The sequence below is a fragment of the Agelaius phoeniceus genome, chromosome 27, assembly GCF_051311805.1.
Source record: "Agelaius phoeniceus isolate bAgePho1 chromosome 27, bAgePho1.hap1, whole genome shotgun sequence".
In the NCBI taxonomy this organism is placed as follows: domain Eukaryota; kingdom Metazoa; phylum Chordata; class Aves; order Passeriformes; family Icteridae; genus Agelaius; species Agelaius phoeniceus.
In genome coordinates, this window is record NC_135291.1 from 1,796,037 (window position 1) to 1,811,626 (window position 15,590).

At 55.3% G+C, this 15,590-nt stretch overlaps 3 protein-coding genes across 11 annotated transcripts in view; 1 reads left to right on the plus strand and 2 right to left on the minus strand.

Annotated features, from left to right (window-relative positions):
• Positions 1 to 15,590, plus strand: part of LOC129132025 (uncharacterized) — a 261,039-nt gene that overhangs the window by 141,914 nt on the left and 103,535 nt on the right. The window lies entirely within an intron of this gene.
• LOC129132065 (uncharacterized) lies at positions 350 to 2,478 on the minus strand. The gene is made up of 6 exons (XM_077191079.1): positions 2,404 to 2,478; positions 2,048 to 2,203; positions 1,792 to 1,893; positions 1,287 to 1,389; positions 948 to 1,004; positions 350 to 663 (listed from the first exon to the last, which is right to left on the minus strand). The coding sequence occupies exons 1-6, from the start codon at positions 2,476 to 2,478 to the stop codon at positions 494 to 496; spliced, it is 663 nt and encodes a 220-aa protein (XP_077047194.1). The 3' UTR covers positions 350 to 493.
• Positions 4,233 to 13,725, minus strand: LOC143695960 (uncharacterized). The gene is made up of 4 exons (XM_077191207.1): positions 5,473 to 13,725; positions 5,122 to 5,186; positions 4,864 to 4,980; positions 4,233 to 4,689 (listed from the first exon to the last, which is right to left on the minus strand). Exons 1-4 carry the CDS (start codon positions 5,585 to 5,587, stop codon positions 4,468 to 4,470), a joined length of 519 nt encoding a protein of 172 aa, XP_077047322.1. The 5' UTR covers positions 5,588 to 13,725; the 3' UTR covers positions 4,233 to 4,467.

Consider the following 15,590-nt stretch of genomic DNA (forward strand, 5'->3'; position numbering starts at 1 on the left):
TTTGTGGTTATGCATACTTTATGGTTTCTATTCTCGTTGCTGTCCTTGCCCGTTTGACCTTGTCAGCAGGCAGGACACAGCATCTTCCTATCATGGCGTGCGGCCTGGTTATGCTAAGTGCGGCCCACTTATGCCAAGCTGCTAAGTTAACATGTATGCTCAGTTATCATGGGGCTTGCTTGTACAACATTTCCACGGATCCATGGCCCTTTTCCTCCAGCCATTCTTCCACACTTTCCCTTCCACACCGCACGCTTGGGCAAATTGTGCAGACCAAGCAGCCTTTTCCCCCTCTTCCCCATTGGCCTGAAGACACTCTGCACCAAGAGAAAGCTCCTGGACAGCCGGCTATCCAACAACAGCAATTTAATGTTCCTCCAGGGGGTGAAGGGAAAGGAAGTGCTGGCAGAGGAGAGGTGTTCCCCGCAGGCTCAGGTGGCCCCAGCAGACGCAGCCTCCCGGAGCAGTTCTGCACAGCGCCGCAGCAGGACACTCAGCCACGGCCACACAGCAAAGGCCGCGAGTGCCAGAGGCGGCGCAGTTGGTCTCGCATCTTCTGGAGTCGGGAGCAGGGAACGCTCTGTAGAGCTAAAAGGATGTACAGAGCTTGAAGCGCCAGGCATGAGATGGCAGGGCTGGTGTCATCCGTCATGTCCTGAAGGGCTGCAGAGAGAGAAACAGAGGCCCAGTCAGAGGCTGGATCTGCGGGGAGCTGGGGAGAGCCTCCAGGCTCGTGCATAGCACGCAGCTCCTGGCACGGCCTGGAGGAAGCAGGAGGCAAGAAGGACGAGCTGGTAGCTGCTGGCCAGGAATGTCCCCCAGGCGCCTGCAAGGTGTCTGTGCTGTGGGCACCTTGGGGCGCGCAGGGAGCGGAGCCGTGGGTGGGCGGGCCAGGGAACGCAGGTGCCAGCGGCAGCCCCCGGCGAGAGCCCGCGGGCCGCACTCACCCCTGCAGATGATGCGGAAGTGCGGCTGCTGCCCTGTCAGGAAGCGCCCGGCCATCCCTGGGGAACACAGAGCGTGTCCTGCCTTCAGAGCCACAGCTGCCGCCCAGGGGCGCTGCCAGCCCCGAGGCCACACGCCCTGCTGGCCCGGCAGGGCTCAGCCCGGGCCCCTGGCGCACGCTGCCGCCCCAGGCCACGGCTGCCAGAGGGCGGCAGCAGCAATGCCGAGCCCGGCCGGGGCTGCACATGCCCGCGCCCGGATCCTGCTGCCGGGCCAGCAGGCGGGGCTGGGGCCGAGCTGCGGCGGACCGGGCCGGGGAGGGAGCCGGGCTTGGCGCTCACCCATGAACCTGACGGCCGCCTCTCGCAGGGGCTCCTGTGCGCTCCGCACGTAGGGCAGGGCCAGGCGCAGCTGCTCGGCCGCTCGGCTCCTGTCCTCTGCCAGCTGCAGAGAGCGGCGGGGCACGGAGGGAAAGGGTTGATGCGGGCCCTGCCCCTGGGCCGGGCGCTGCCTACGGCCGCCACTGCTCCCCCTGCCCACAGAGCCCTGAGGCCCGGCCAGCAGCCGCAGGCGCCGGGCTCGGCACGGGGCGGAGGGCCCGGCGAGCCGCGGTGCCGCCCCGCAGCAGAGCCCGGCTGGCTCGGGCCTCCATCGGCACCGGCCTTGGGGCCACAGGAGCCTGGAGAAGAGCCCGCACGGCCCAGCAAGGGAGCGGCGTGTGGGGCGCAGGCTGGTGCCCCTGCCTGCGGCACTGGGAAGGGGCCACAGCTGCCAGCCCCACAGACTGGGCGACGGGGGCAGGCGGCTTCTCCAGGGATTGGGCTGGGCATTCCAGGCTGTCCTTACCAAGCACTCGGCAAATCTCCACATCTGATCCGTCTGCAGCAGCTGCTTGAGATCCTTCCTCTTCAGGAAGCTTACTGCAGAAAGCAGCGTTTCCCGAGAGGCCTGCAGAGCAGCAGAGACCCAGAGTTGGCACCGCAGCCCAGGGCACCGGACCCACATCTCTGTGCCAGGGCCGGGAGGAGGCTGGAGCCCGTCAGGTGCCAGGGGCTGGGGAGACAGCTGAGCTCCTTCCATGGGGACACCCAGGAGGCCTCACCTGTGCCACACGCCCGTTCTCATCATGGCAGTGGAAGAAGAGTGGGAGCAGGCTCTGGCTCACGTGCTTCTTCAGGGGCTTTTCTCCCTTTGCCACTACCAAGGCAATCACGTCTTGGAAGAGGCGAATGGAGAGCAGCTGCACAAGGCTGTTGTCCTGTTGAAAAGGAAGCCAAAGCCCTCCACATCAGCTGCTCCAGGCCCCCCTGTGCCCAGGCCCAAGGCAGCACCCAAGTACTCGTGGCTGGGGGCACAGAGCCTCACATTGTCAAAGAGGTGCCAGAGCGCCTCAGCCAGCTGCAGGGCCATGGGGCTGGCTATTGCCAAGTCTTTCTGCAGCAGCAGGAGGCTGAGCACAATGAGGGTCTTCTCCACGATGTCTTCATCCCTATCCCACAGTAGCTTCCCAAGGCTTTCAGTCAGGCTGTACATGCTTGGATCCTGTGTGCAAAACAAGGCCGGGCAACCCCACGCTGCTGCTGCTGCTGCTGCTGCAGGGCTCAGAGGCCCAAGGCCTGTCCCAAAGCACTCAGGCAGCTGAACAGTGACCCTGGAGAGCTGGGAGCAGCTGCCACAGCTGCCAAAGCCCAGCTAAGCCCAAGGGGCTGCTTGCCCCAGCCCCACGCTGCCAGCACAGCTTCAGCTGCTGCCTCCTTCTCACCATCGAGGTGAGCACCACGAGGCCTCGCAGCGCCACGCCACGCATCTGCCTGGACTCGCTCTGCAGGTGCCTTGTCAAGATCTCCAGGACTTTTTTACCGCATTCGCTCAAGTCCAGGCAATCCAGGACCTGAAAGGCACAGAGCAGGCAAAGAGCAGGCACAGAGGTGCCCAGCTGGCAGGAGCTCAGAAGTGCACAGGGCCGAGCCAAGGCAGCAGCACAGGGCACGGGCAGCGCCCCAGGCAGCTGCGGCTACGAGAGGGCAGAGGGCTGGGAGGCAGCTCAGCCAGGCAGCGCTGGCCATGGGGCTCACCTCCACCAGGAAGGCCAGGGCGGGCAGCTCCCAGTCTGAAATGCCTTGGCTGAGCAGGTCAAAGAGGCAGGATGCCATGCCACAACACCAGATGATGGAGACACGGCGCATCTCCCTGGCAGGGAGAAAAAGGCACCATTGCTCCTGGGCCGGGCGGGCAAACCTCTCCCAGGGCTGACTGGCAGAGCTCTGGTCTGCTCCCGAGCATCCCGAGGGCGCTTTGGGAGGCGGCTGTTCCCGGGCAGCCTCCTGTGCCGGCCTTTTCCAGTCTGCTCATGCCTCCCTTGGTGACAAGGCCCTGCTGCCCATGAGCACGGGGACTGTGTGGGGCGTTGCAGGCACAAAGGAGAGGGGCGGTGGGGAGAACGAGGTCTCACCTGGCCAGCAGACGCACTGCACAGTGGTGGGTGTCGGCACAGAGCAGCGTGTCCCAGGCACGCTTGCGTTCCATGGACAGCACCACGTGCTCATAGCGCATTTGGCAGAGCAGGGCCTTCAGGGTCTGCAGCGCAAAGCTGTGTGCAGAGCAAAGCCCAGGTCACGCTGGGAGCCCCAGCTCCTGCCCTGGGGGCATGGGAGGGATGGGGAGACTGGGAGGACTGGCATGGAGCACCTGTTGGGGTTGGCGGAGAGGCCGTGTTGCTCCTGGCATCCCTTCCAGAAGGTCTCAACCTCTTCTGGCATATCCTGCATGCTGATGTAAGCTTGGAAGAGCAGACGCAGAAAGAGATTGGAGAAATACTCCAGCACCACAGGTGAGCGCCAGGCCAGATTAAAGATTCTCCACAGGGCCACGGTTGCCTGCAAGAAATAAAACAGCCAGAGACAAGGCTCAGTGCCAAGACATCCACGTGGCAGGGCCTGAGCATGCCAGGGAGAGGCCGGGGGAGACACGGGGGGAGCAGCCGGCCTGGTGCCCCTGAACCCCTCCCCTAAGGCAGGATTCAGCCCAGTGCCTGAGGCAGGGGGATGCAGCTGGGGGGAGGACAGAGAGCTGGGTGCTGGAGAGGCGGCCTGGGGGCTGGCAAAGGCCGGCACCAGAAACTCACAGCCAGGGCAAAGACTCCTGCGTTGTCCCCATCGGAGGTGTACGCGCTGTGCACTGGCCAGGCGCTCAGCACATAGAGGAGTAGCCGCAGCGCCGGCTCCGCAGTCCTGCTCGAGGACATGATGGTTCCCCACATGGTGGCGGCAGCTCTGTGGGGTCAGAGCTCTGTGTCAGGGCGGGCTCGGCCACAGCACCGTGGCCTGGGCAGCTGCAGGGCCCCGCGCTGGCCCTCAGCCCTGCCTCTGCCCACTGCCCCTGGCCGGCAGCGGCCAGCCAGCCCACGTGGGTACAGGCCCCGAGGGGCAGGGAGGGAGCGTGGCACCAGGCTCAGGAGCTGACATGGCAGCCCTGGAAAACAGAGGAGCCAGAGGATCCTGGAACTGCCCGCCTGTCTGGCAGTCAGCAGGGACAGGCTCTACAGGGTGATGGGCCGGTGAACCCGAAGCCCTCAAGGCACGTGGGGCTGCCCCACCTGTCACACGATGGGGCCCAGCGCAAGAGGGTGATCAGCACGTCCGAGGGGTATTCCTCAGTCAGCTCCAGAAGGGCCTTGTCCAGCCTGTGCCCAGCAGCCTCATTGGCCGTGAGCCACTGGTGGATGGACCTCACCATGGCGGGCACCTGCAGAGGGCACGGGGAGACTTGGAGAGCTGCCAGAGCAGCAACTCCCCCTGAGAAGTGCTTCCCTTCCAACCGCATTGGGCCGGGCCTCAAAGGCCCAGGGAGCCCGGCAGAGCCGGCTCGAGGCGCCGCACCCCTGCTGGGGCCATCGAGCCCTTGCCCCAGGCTGCTTACTTGCACTGGATTGGAGACACCCTTCTCCACAAGCAAATCCAGCATGGCAGCATCGATCTCGGCATCAAGGAACGGAAGGTTGGCCAAGACGCCCGTGCCCGCACCGGCGGTCTCTTCCTGCCAAAGGCACGTGATGAATTCACAGAGGGTCGGCAGGAGAAGGGCAGCAAGAGAGGGAGAATCCATGGAGCGCTCCAAGCCAGGTGCTTGGCTGAGCAGTGCAGCAGGCCCAGCCCAGGTGGGGATGGCTGCAGGTACCTGTGCTGTTCTGTCCAAGTGGCCACGGGCGTCTTCCTGTTCTTGTGTCCGGTCCTGGGCTGCATCTGGCAAAGAGCGAGCGCAGCCAGAGCTGAGGGGCTGCGGGAGAGGCCAGAGAACACAGCCCAGCCCTGCGCTGCCCAGGCAGGGAGAGCCTCGGGATGCCCCGGGGGATGGAGCGCGGCTGCCAGGTGCTCCAGCCCAGCTTCTGTCCTATCCATGGATATGTCCACAGGGATGGGATGGGATGGGATGGGATGGGATGGGGTGGGGTGGGATGGGATGGGATGGGATGGGATGGGGCCAGGCTGGCTGCAGGCACCAGCCCTGTGGCCCAGCTCTGACACTCACGCTCCTGCAGCAGCTGGAACTGCTCCAGTTCTTCAGGCTGCTGTGCTGAGGTAGCTCCAGCCTCTTCCTCCTCCACCCAGGCCAGCTTGGGCACGCTGGGGGGTCTCTGCTCCATGTCACTCTTTGCAGTTATGAGTGCTTGCTGAAGCAGAGAGGCCTTGGAAGAGCTGAAGATGAGCAAGTGCTGCAGTTGTGCCTTGAAGGCACCTGCAACAGAGGAGCCTCGGGAAGGCTACAGGACAGGAACTCCTGCAGTCTGTCCTCGAGGGCAGCAGCAAGAGAGAAGTCTCAAAAGGGAAATAGGACTGCAAGTCCCGCAGTCTGTCCTTGAGGGCACCGGCCGCAGGGATGGCAGACGCTTGGGAAATGCTCCACGTCACCGAGTCCCGCAGCCTGGCCTCGAGGTCACCTGCACAGGGAACGCCTGGGAAAAGCTCCGGGCCAGCAAGGAACGAGTTGGCTGTGTGGGGGCTCCTCACAGCACTGCTCTGTCCTGTCCTGTCCCGTTGTGTGCACCGAGCACTGTGGCGTAGCCGTGGCGCCACCAGCACCTACGTCACGACGTGTCACAAAGGGTCACACTCTCACATTCTGTCCCTTTCCATCCCACGGTGACCACGGTGCACTGTGTCACAGAGAGCCCCAGGACACACCTCCACGTGCCCTGGGGACACCCCCACGCCACCCAAACTGCCCCAGCTTGCAGGCAAGACCTTGCCCCAAGGGTTGAAGACACAGCCCAGCAGGAACTTTAGCAACAGCCCAAACAAGAAGCAGCTGCTCCTCTGCTCTGCCTGCTCAGGGCAGCAGAATGAGCCCCCACGGCTGCCACCGCAGCTGAGCAGGAAGGGCACCGGGGCCTTCCACAGGCCCTGCCACGGCCTCTTTGGGACCAGTCCCGGTGCTGGGTGGCCGGCACAGTCGCAGGGGCGTGACACAGACACGGGACATGTGGCTCTCTTGGTTTGGAAAGACAGGAGTCTGCTAAGGAAGGCAGGAGCCTCCCCTGAAATGGAGAATGTAAACCCTCCCCACCCTTCCTGATTGCTATAAACTTTAAATTTAGGGGCTCTCAGGCAAAAATATGGGAGCAGGAAATAACAATTCTTTAATAGGGAAGGAAAAAAATAAAAGGATAAAATAAAGCATGCAGCACACTAGAACAACACGGGCAGAGTCAGAACCCAACCTGACACCCTGTGGGTAAAGGTGTGGTAGCAGTGCAATTGGAAATGTGGCTGCAGCCCTCCTGCAGTGTCAGGGGTGATTCTGTTGGAGCAGAGGGGGTCCTGTAGGGAAGGATGTGTTCTTCCTCCGATGATCCAGTGGAAGAAGAGGCAGCTGCTGTTCCTCTGGGGAATCCAGTGGAGAAAGCCGTGCTGGTGTCTCAAAAACCTCTGGATTATATCTGGGTAGCAATGCTTGGCTCTTCCCTCTGGGTGGAGCATCTCCCAATGGGATGTTACAGTTCTTATCAGTCATGCAGTGACATTCAATAGTCTGTTATCAACAGATGTCCCCTCCCGAGGACTCAAAGAGAGAGATAAGGCAAACTGCCTGCTTGACAAAGATAATCTGCCATACAGATGGTCATGGAAAACATCTTGCATTACAATCTGGAACAGCATCTATAACAAACTCCCCTCTTATTCTTTATAAAACATTTAGCTTGGGCAATGTTTCTTATGCTTTGGACTACGCTGATAATTAGCTGAATAAAACAAGGAATCAAACAAGGAAGAAATATCCAAACAGCTGTAACACATAAAAGGAAGAAGCCTAATTTCTTCCACCATTCTATACATGATCTCACCAGCTAGTTTTTTTAACACTGGTTCCCAATTTTGGATCAGTATGTGGGCTATATTTCATGGTGGTCATCTATTTTAATATATCTACACCCGATATATTAAATTTTCCACAAACACTCCCTTCTTTGGCCAATAGAGAGTCTAAAGCCAATCTATTCCGATATATTATGGGTTTTGTTTGGCTTTGTTGACTTGATATTAATTCCAATGCCCATTTGGTTATGTTTGTTATTATCTCTACAACTGTTTGGAGTCTTATAAGATTATTCAGCTTATTAATTGGGGCTGATACAGAGTCAGATTGCTGTGCTGGTTTTCCCTTTTTGTTTACTGATTGTTCTTTCACCAAATCTTGGACTCTACCCTTAAAGCTAAATGTGAAACAAATCCATCTCTCCCCTTTTGGACATTCACTTCCCAATATCTTCTCACTTTTTCCTAAGTTTCTAGCAATGCAGTATTTTCCCCTGTTTTGCCTACAGGTACTTAATTTGGATGGGTCATAGCAGTGACTGCTGACATGGGTGTGTGTAATAAAAGAGGAACTTTGATTTCTTTCCCTGTAATGCTTTTGATAGCATTTGTGACACAATTTTGCTGGTATCCCTAAAGGGAAAAGACAGAAGATGAGTGACAGAAAAAGGAATAACAGAGGTCTGGCATGGCTTATACCCCCACCTGCCATGCCTATGGGGTTGCTGCCCATAGCAGGTGTATTTGATCTTCTCGGTGGCGAGCACAGCCGCCAATCCAGTCTTGCCCTCTTCTCTTTGTCACTCCCTTTTTGCTAATTTCCAGGCAAATCATTTTTGACACTCTGTAATTGTGGTTTCCCACTGTTCCTCAGGTATCTCCCACTCAACAGGCACTAATATCTCCCATCCACAAAACAAAGTTATTATTTCAGTTGTTCTGAGTTCTGTCTGGATAGGGGATAGATTTGGTGCTCGACACTTCCTGCAACATGAGCATCGATTGTGTAAACTACAATACCAATTTTTCCCACAATTTAAACATTTACATTTAACCCAGCATTTTAACCCAGGATATCTGATATTAGGATGAAGCAAACAGGGTATATGGTATGGCCCTGATGGAAGTTGTAATTCCTCCTCCTCTTTGTAGAAGTCACAGGCTAAGGCCAGAACATGAGAATTCTCTGACCGAAATAGTCCTGATGCTCCTGTTTGGAGTGGAAGTATTCCTCCCCAAATTGGATATCTGACATGTCTCAGGACTTGTCCAGATGGCACTTGAAACCACTGACATAAACCTGGCCTTGTTTCTCAATTAGCTGTGATTCTTTGTACATTCATTGGATCATTTGGGTCCTTGCAGTTCGTTACCACCCAGTCCCAACTTAGGAGCCAATTTGGTATCACCCGGTTTAAATGTGCTAGTCCACTCCTCAGGTTCCTTCACAGCTCCTTTGATTCTGCTGGCCTGGATCCACTCTCTTTTCCCTTGGCTTGGATTGCTGCCTCATTTGTCAGTAGTACCTGAAAAGGACTTCTCAATAGCACAGGACAGTGACTGGAGGAAAGGCAACTCTACATCAGGATTTGCCATTAGCATTCTTCAAAACTTCCTGGGTTTAGCAACAAGTTGGGTTTTTTGGGGTTTTTTTGGCCACAGCTGCTTGTTCTTCTTGTACCCAGCTGAGTCTTGAGCTGCGCTAGGTTGTTCAGCTCTTGGGATCATGTAAAGGACAGTTCTCCTAGAGAAAAAGGGACTTGCCATGCTTAGGATGCTTCCCTTTCTTTCTAAGGCAGGAAGCCTTGACAGCACTGAAGGGAAAACTCAGAGGCAAATTCCTCTTCTTGTGAGCCACAATTAGTTAAACAAAAAAAAAACACTGAAAACCAAAGAAAACCAAACCAAACCAAACAACCAAAAACATAAACAAAAAAAAAGAGAGCCAGGCCAGTCTTAACATCTATTGCCATTTACGCTCTGAGCATTATTTAGCTGTTCAGCCTTCACAGATCCATTCTTCTAACACCTTCTCAGAACAAACCCACCCCCATCCTAACAACGAAAAAAGAAGAAAGAAAGAAAGAAAAATAAAGAAACAATTAATCTTGCTTTCAGAGAACAAAAAAACCTTAGTGAGGTTTTGAGAATGAGTTAGAGATCAAGGCTATTTCTGCCTTGGTCTTATCACTTATTCTCACGCCGCCCTCCCTTCTCTCTCTCTCTCCACTTGTAGCAGTGCTGTTGCCTCCGCTTGGGGCGTGGCGTCCCGGGTCAAGGACGGCTCGGTGGCAGCAGCTTTGCCACACGGACCAAGCACACGCACACACCAATGTGGTGGACGGTGAAATGGCATTTATTAACGGTTTCACGGGGTCATTTATAGCAGGGGTTAATGGTCAGGTAACGGTAAAAGGGGAGGGGTTCCACCTGAGCGTAACATCGCGATATCTTGAGCGTAACATCGCGATATCTTCCCACATTTCCCCCCACTTGTATGACCAGCTAAAACCAGAAAATGCTAAGGTTAAAACTGACAAGTGGCAGACGTGTAACTGGCAAAATGCACCAAACTTGAACTATGTAACACAACCGCAACAAACTTGTAACTGTAAATGTTTAACAAACGAAAAGCTAACTATCTCTAACTGTTTAACTGTTTTTTCTAAAAAACAACACTAACTTGTTTAAAATATAAGGCGACCAGTCATGGGGGCTGACTGAACCATGGCTTTGGATATCTTTGCAGGATCTCCTCAGTTTTTTGGTTGACACCACAGCACCGACTTATCCTCCCAGAGTCTGCAACCTGTTTGACCTTAAAACTAGAGAGATTTGGAGAGTTCATGTCCGGACTCATCTTCTCTCCAAAATGCCCTTTGAATCTTTGATGCAGGAGAAACTCCGGGTTGATTGGCATTCCATTCAAGTAGAGCCAGAACCTGGCCAGAGTTCGAACTCTACTTGATGGATGCCACTTAAAACAAGACTGTGGGAACTCAGCACATCACTCTGGATGTCCAGAGTTATCGAGAGAAGCCTTGGGGGGCTCGGAAATCCTGGAATGTTGCCAGGAGAGTCTGGTGGCTTGATTTTGATCCTTCTAAGGAGGTGACACCTGTTTGAGGACATGAGAGTCACTTGGGAGTGAATGGTGCAAGAAAAATATATTTACAGGGTGAAATACAGCTTTTAGGGTTCTTGGTACAGGGAGGTTATGGAGACAAGATGGAGGGATCAGGGCGTGTCTTGCCCTTCTTCTTTCTTCTTCTTGTCATCCATCTTCTGTGATGATGTTGGCACATGGGGATTGGTTCATGGTGAAGGTGCACTTGCTAATATGGGTGAAAGCTATTGGGAAATAAAGGTCAATATGATATACGTAGCTTTTAGTATAAAAAGACACAACCTCCCTGTGGGTGGTCAGAGTGCCCTTGGCTGCCTTGCAGGTCAGACCTCTGTTGGGCAGAAAGAAAATTCTGTAGATAAGAAATAATAAACAATCTGAAGACTGAAAAACTGAAGAGTTCAGACTCGTCCTTTGAAGCGCGGGTGCCCCAGTTCCACCCTGTGCGTGTCCGGGCAGAGACAGACAGCCGACCGGACACCTGGCGTCCCTGGGTGGGCGCCCGGCGGGCACCCGCTGACCCTGGTGGGCTCTGGTGTGCACCTCTCGCACAGGGGCAACCTCGAAGCGCCAAGTGGGCAGCTCCAGAGCTGGACTTGTTCCCAGGAGAACGCTGATAACTCCTTGGGAAAGCAGCCAGAGGTGTCTGAAGAAGCAGCAGCCACTGAGAACATCGCACTCCACTTCTGCCAAAGAAGGTTCGTAGCAGAACAGCCCAGATGGGAATCAGAAAGGCGCCTCTGAATCCATCTCCTGTGACCTGCGGGCCGGTGACCAGGAGCCTTCAGACTGCTCTGACGACACCAATTCAGTGAGAAGGTCAAAAATTAAGAACATGGGGGGTGTACTGTCCCAGGAACAATTAGAGGTTCTGTCTGACCTACAAGGCGTGGCAGACGCATGCACTAAGGGGATCCCAAAGAAAAAGCTTAAAGATCTGTTGGTATGGATGCGGTGTAATTACCTGTACTCAGAGACGCGTCTGTTGTTTGAAGTGGGTTTTTGGCAGGAAATTAATAGGCACCTCTATCTCTCAGCTACGAAGGATGATAAGATGGCCTTGAAATTGCTGTCTTCTGCAAGAATTATGTTAGAGGCGACCTCAGCTCAGTCTAGGGGGTCGGCCAGGCAACAACTTGTTACAAATCCCACAGGGGCGGAGGGAGGAGAGCAAGGCTCGAAATGGAGATTGGCTCTGATCCCAATCGGCCCGGGGGAAACAGCTCCCGAGGAAGGGGAGCAGGGAGAAATGTCATTGCCTTCAGCCCCACCATCCCGAAAACCCAAGGGACCTCCCAAACGTCCTGAAACCCCAGAGAGTGCAGGGGCTTCAGGCTCCAACTCAGGCACAGACGACACCATTCCAATCCCAGACGAGTTAAGGTTTTCTCCCAGCGAGATTGAGGAAACGGGTCGCTCCTTAGGAGCGGACCTTCCCGATTTGCAGGAGCCAGAGGGAGATGGGATGAGACAAGCGGCGGAGTCGGGAAGGGGGGTTGAAGGGGGACAAGAGGGAAGGGGGGATGCGCTTTCTCGCGGCAGGCACGGCGGCAGTGCTAGCTGGCGGGAGGGGCATGGAGGCAATGGGGGACACAGGTTCTGGTGTGGCTTTTGCGGGCGCAGCGCCGAGGGCGGCGGCAATCTCGGCTGGCGCGGTGCCAAAAGTGTGCGTGAAGGGCAAAGCTCGCGGGACATCTGGGGAGGGCTCTCAAGCCGACGCGGCAGCGCCAGACATGGGCAGTGAGGGTGGAGCAGCTGCAGGGCTCCAGCCGGCTACCATAGGGAGACACAGGGAACGCGTGGTGATGATGTCAAACCCGGAAGTCGGGATGCGGAGATCGGCCCGGATCACGGCATGAAAGGGGGTACCGCCAGGGGGAGGGCTGCACGCTCCGGCGGGGGGTGTGGATACAGCATTAGAGGAGGAGGAGAGAGGGTCAGGAATGGACACCGGGAGGAGACTTCGGAGGTGGAGCGGGACAGAGACAGTGAAGTCAGTTCAGGGGAGGCAGGAGGCGTTCCCGAGGGTGCGCGTGCGCAGAAAGTATGGGCAGAGCGCGGTCGGAGGCGGGTCCGATCCCCCATGAGGTCTCGGGCCAGGAGGAGGGGCCGTGCTCGGGGTTCATCATCCCGGGGCTGCACCCCCTCTCCGATCCCGATGCCTTCAGTTTCAATCCCTGTGGTCCAAACCTCTTCCATCCAAAGGAGACATTCATGTATTCAACCTCCACTGTCAGCTCAGTCAACAGCCATGCAGACTCGGTCTCAAACACGATCGCAAGAGTTGCAGTCTGCTGAACAGGAGCCGATCGAGTTCGTGCCGTCATCACGGTCGGCCAGGCAGACGACAGCGCCACCTCATGGGGGGATGACCGCAGTGCAGGACAGGCCAGGCCTGTTCGACAGTGCCACATCGCCACCTGCTGGCGAGACTGCAACAATGCAGCGATTTTTTCCAACAAGGTATAAAAAGAAAACTACATCGAAGAAAACAACAACAAAACAACACATGGACAATCCCTCGTTGACTTCGGGAGTTCACGAAGTTGAAGATACCTCAGATGAAGCGCAATCACAAGGAGAAGACATGATACAAATCACAGCATCAGAAGGAATTCCGGCATGGATGTTTTCGGAGCAGAAGCAACAAAAGGCCTATCTGCATTCTTTTGATACAGCAAAAAGAACACGACTACAAGAACCTCAAGTTTCTTTTTCAGATTTGGCAGTGAGACCAAAAACCTCAAAGCAAAAAATGTGGAACAAAGAATCACCAAGGACCTCCACGATTCCACTGTGCATGCAACTGCCAATGGGGTTTTCAGAGGAGGAAGAAGAACAGCCAGTGGAACCAACGGACTGGAAAAAAATTAGAAAAATGCTGGCAAAAGAAAAGGGTTTGATTAAAGGATCAGGAGATATAATAATGCCAGTGACATACGATGCACAAGGTCAAAATCCGAGGTGGGAAAGGTTGAGTCATGAAGTAGTCAAGGACTTAGCAAAGGCCATTCAGAATAATGGGCTGAATTCACAATCCTTCAACAACTCCTGAGGGGGACATTCAATATGTACGACCTCACACCACATTATATCCAAAGCCTTGTGTCAATGATTCTCACGGACACACAGAGTCTCATCTGGGAAAGAAGATGGCGAAGGTATCTCAAGAGTTGAGAAACAGTTATCAAGGTGGGCCAAACGCAAATCCCACAGAGGCACAGTTGGCAGGGGATCCTCCAGATGACAATCCAGCAGAGCAAGCAGCACGACTTCCATGACGAGTGTTGAATGACATCAAGGAAGCAGCACGCAGAGCGATCCTGCAGATTGCTCCAGCGGGAGTTCAGGACGTTCCATTCTCACGCATCAGGCAAGGTCCCACGGAACCATTCTCGTCATTCACAGATCGACTCTCCAAGCTGTGGATTGACAGGTGGCTGATGAGGCAGTGAAAAGACCTCTCATGGAAAGTCTAGCCTTCGGCAATGCCAACCCGGATTGTCAACGGGTCATCAGCGCAATGCCAGGCTGACCATCCTTGGCAGAGCTGGTGGAGTCATGCAGCAAGGTGGGAACACCTCAGCATGTCGCGTGGATTGTGAGGGACGAGCTGAGAGGAGAATGGGAAGAACAGATGAAAAGACACTCGGAAAAATAGTTGGAAGACAAAGTGTTGGAAAAAGTGCTGGAAGAAGTACTTCAACAACAGGGTAAAGTTCTTGCAACCATCCAGAAAAAGAACAATCTGTCGGGAGGACAATGCTACAAGTGTTTGGGAGCGTTTGGGCACTTGAAGAAGAATTGTTCACAAGCACACGCACAAGTGCAGACGCAAAAACCAGAAAAGCCACTTTGTGCACGATGCGGAAGAGGAAGGCACTCTGTGAAAGAATGTTATTCTCAGACGGACGTGGAAGGGAATCCTTTACCGTATCCGGGAAATGGGAAAAGGAGCGCGCCCACAAACTGTCAGCACGCGTTGACACAAGTGATGGCGGTGACACAACAGCAAACAGAACAGTCATCGGGGAACGTCAAGCAGACGCCCTCAGCAAAGTCTTCAGCTGATTCCCCAGCGACCCAGACCTCCTTCCAACAGGAGCACAGTGCACATTGGCAGCTTCAAAATTAGTATGCTTTCTAGATGAAAGTCATGCGGAGATTCCTGTCACCCTGGTTTTTTAAGATTTTCTAAGCCTTCTGATGTTGACATTCTTGTAGTGAACTTTCTCACTCACTTTCTGTAAATAACTCATTGTTTTGCATTCCTTTATGGAGGAGGAGAGAGTTGATGGACTGTTGGTTTAACCAGTGGCATTGGAGAGGTGCCACAGTCACCCTCCAATCCACTGTCACTTTTGGAAAACTATAAATGTTGGAGTCAGAAAATAAACGGCCCTTTTTTCTCTTTCACCTTGAGAACGGCGTGAGCGTGTGTTCTTTTGTGTCCTATAGCGACATCTGGTGACCCCAACATGTGTATTGCAGCAGATTGTGGTGAGGTTTTCCCCCCCTCTCTTTGGTGCTCTGCCTGCGGTTCTTAGGGTAATGGCAAGCGCTGTGGGTTTTGAGGAGGATCTCCTCCTTTTGGATCTTTGGAGGGGGGTCCTGGAGTGGAAACAGATTTCTGTTTCCTGGGATAATTTTGAGAGATTGTGTCTGTGGGCCCGAGAGCGAGGGTTTCTTTCGGGTCCTGAGAAGGTGTTCTCCAGGGAGGAGTGGTCTCGTGTGGGGACCCGCCTCATGGAGGCCCTTTTTGACGATTGCACTCTAGATGCGGGACCAGCTGCTGGTGCAGTGGAAAAGATGTGTGGAACTTTGGGAGGGGTCTGGTTCTTGTACCCCTCGGAGTTCCCAGGGAAGCTCTTCTGTCTCGGACGTGGAGGAGGGGGAGTTTGAGTTTTTGTCCGATGTGGAGTCCCCCTTCCCGCCTCCGGACAGTGTGCTGGGGGGCGGAGCCCCGTGGGTTTCTGGGGGCTCTGTGGATTCGGCGGGCCGTCCTTGTCCTGCTTCGCCCTGTGTGGGCGGTGGGGTGGGGGACAGGTCGCCTTTTCTTTGTGCCTTTCCGGTTTTTGAGGGCCAGCCTCCGCCTCGGCTTGAGTCTGGTTCGGTGACAACCTGGTGTCCGAATTGCGGTGTTTCCATGAAGTTCCCCCTGGCCACAGCGGGGGCAGGGTCGCCCGCCTCCGAGCTGGGCTCCTCGG

Bases quoted from the DNA above. Each gene is read 5' to 3' on its own strand.
- LOC143695960 (XM_077191207.1), bottom strand. From the start codon at position 5,587: ATGGAGCAGAGACCCCCCAGCGTGCCCAAGCTGGCCTGGGTGGAGGAG. The intron at 5,187-5,472 runs GTGAGTGTCAGA...GCTCTTTGCCAG, and splicing joins GTTCCAGCTGCTGCAGGAGC to ATGCAGCCCAGGACCGGACA. The intron at 4,690-4,863 runs GTAAGCAGCCTG...TGCCCTCTGCAG, and splicing joins GTGTCTCCAATCCAGTGCAA to GTGCCCGCCATGGTGAGGTC.
- LOC129132065 (XM_077191079.1), bottom strand. From the start codon at position 2,478: ATGTACAGCCTGACTGAAAGCCTTGGGAAGCTACTGTGGGATAGGGAT. The intron at 1,390-1,791 runs GTAAGGACAGCC...CGCTCTCTGCAG, and splicing joins GGAGATTTGCCGAGTGCTTG to CTGGCAGAGGACAGGAGCCG. The intron at 664-947 runs GTGAGTGCGGCC...CTCTCTCTGCAG, and splicing joins CTTCCGCATCATCTGCAGGG to CCCTTCAGGACATGACGGAT.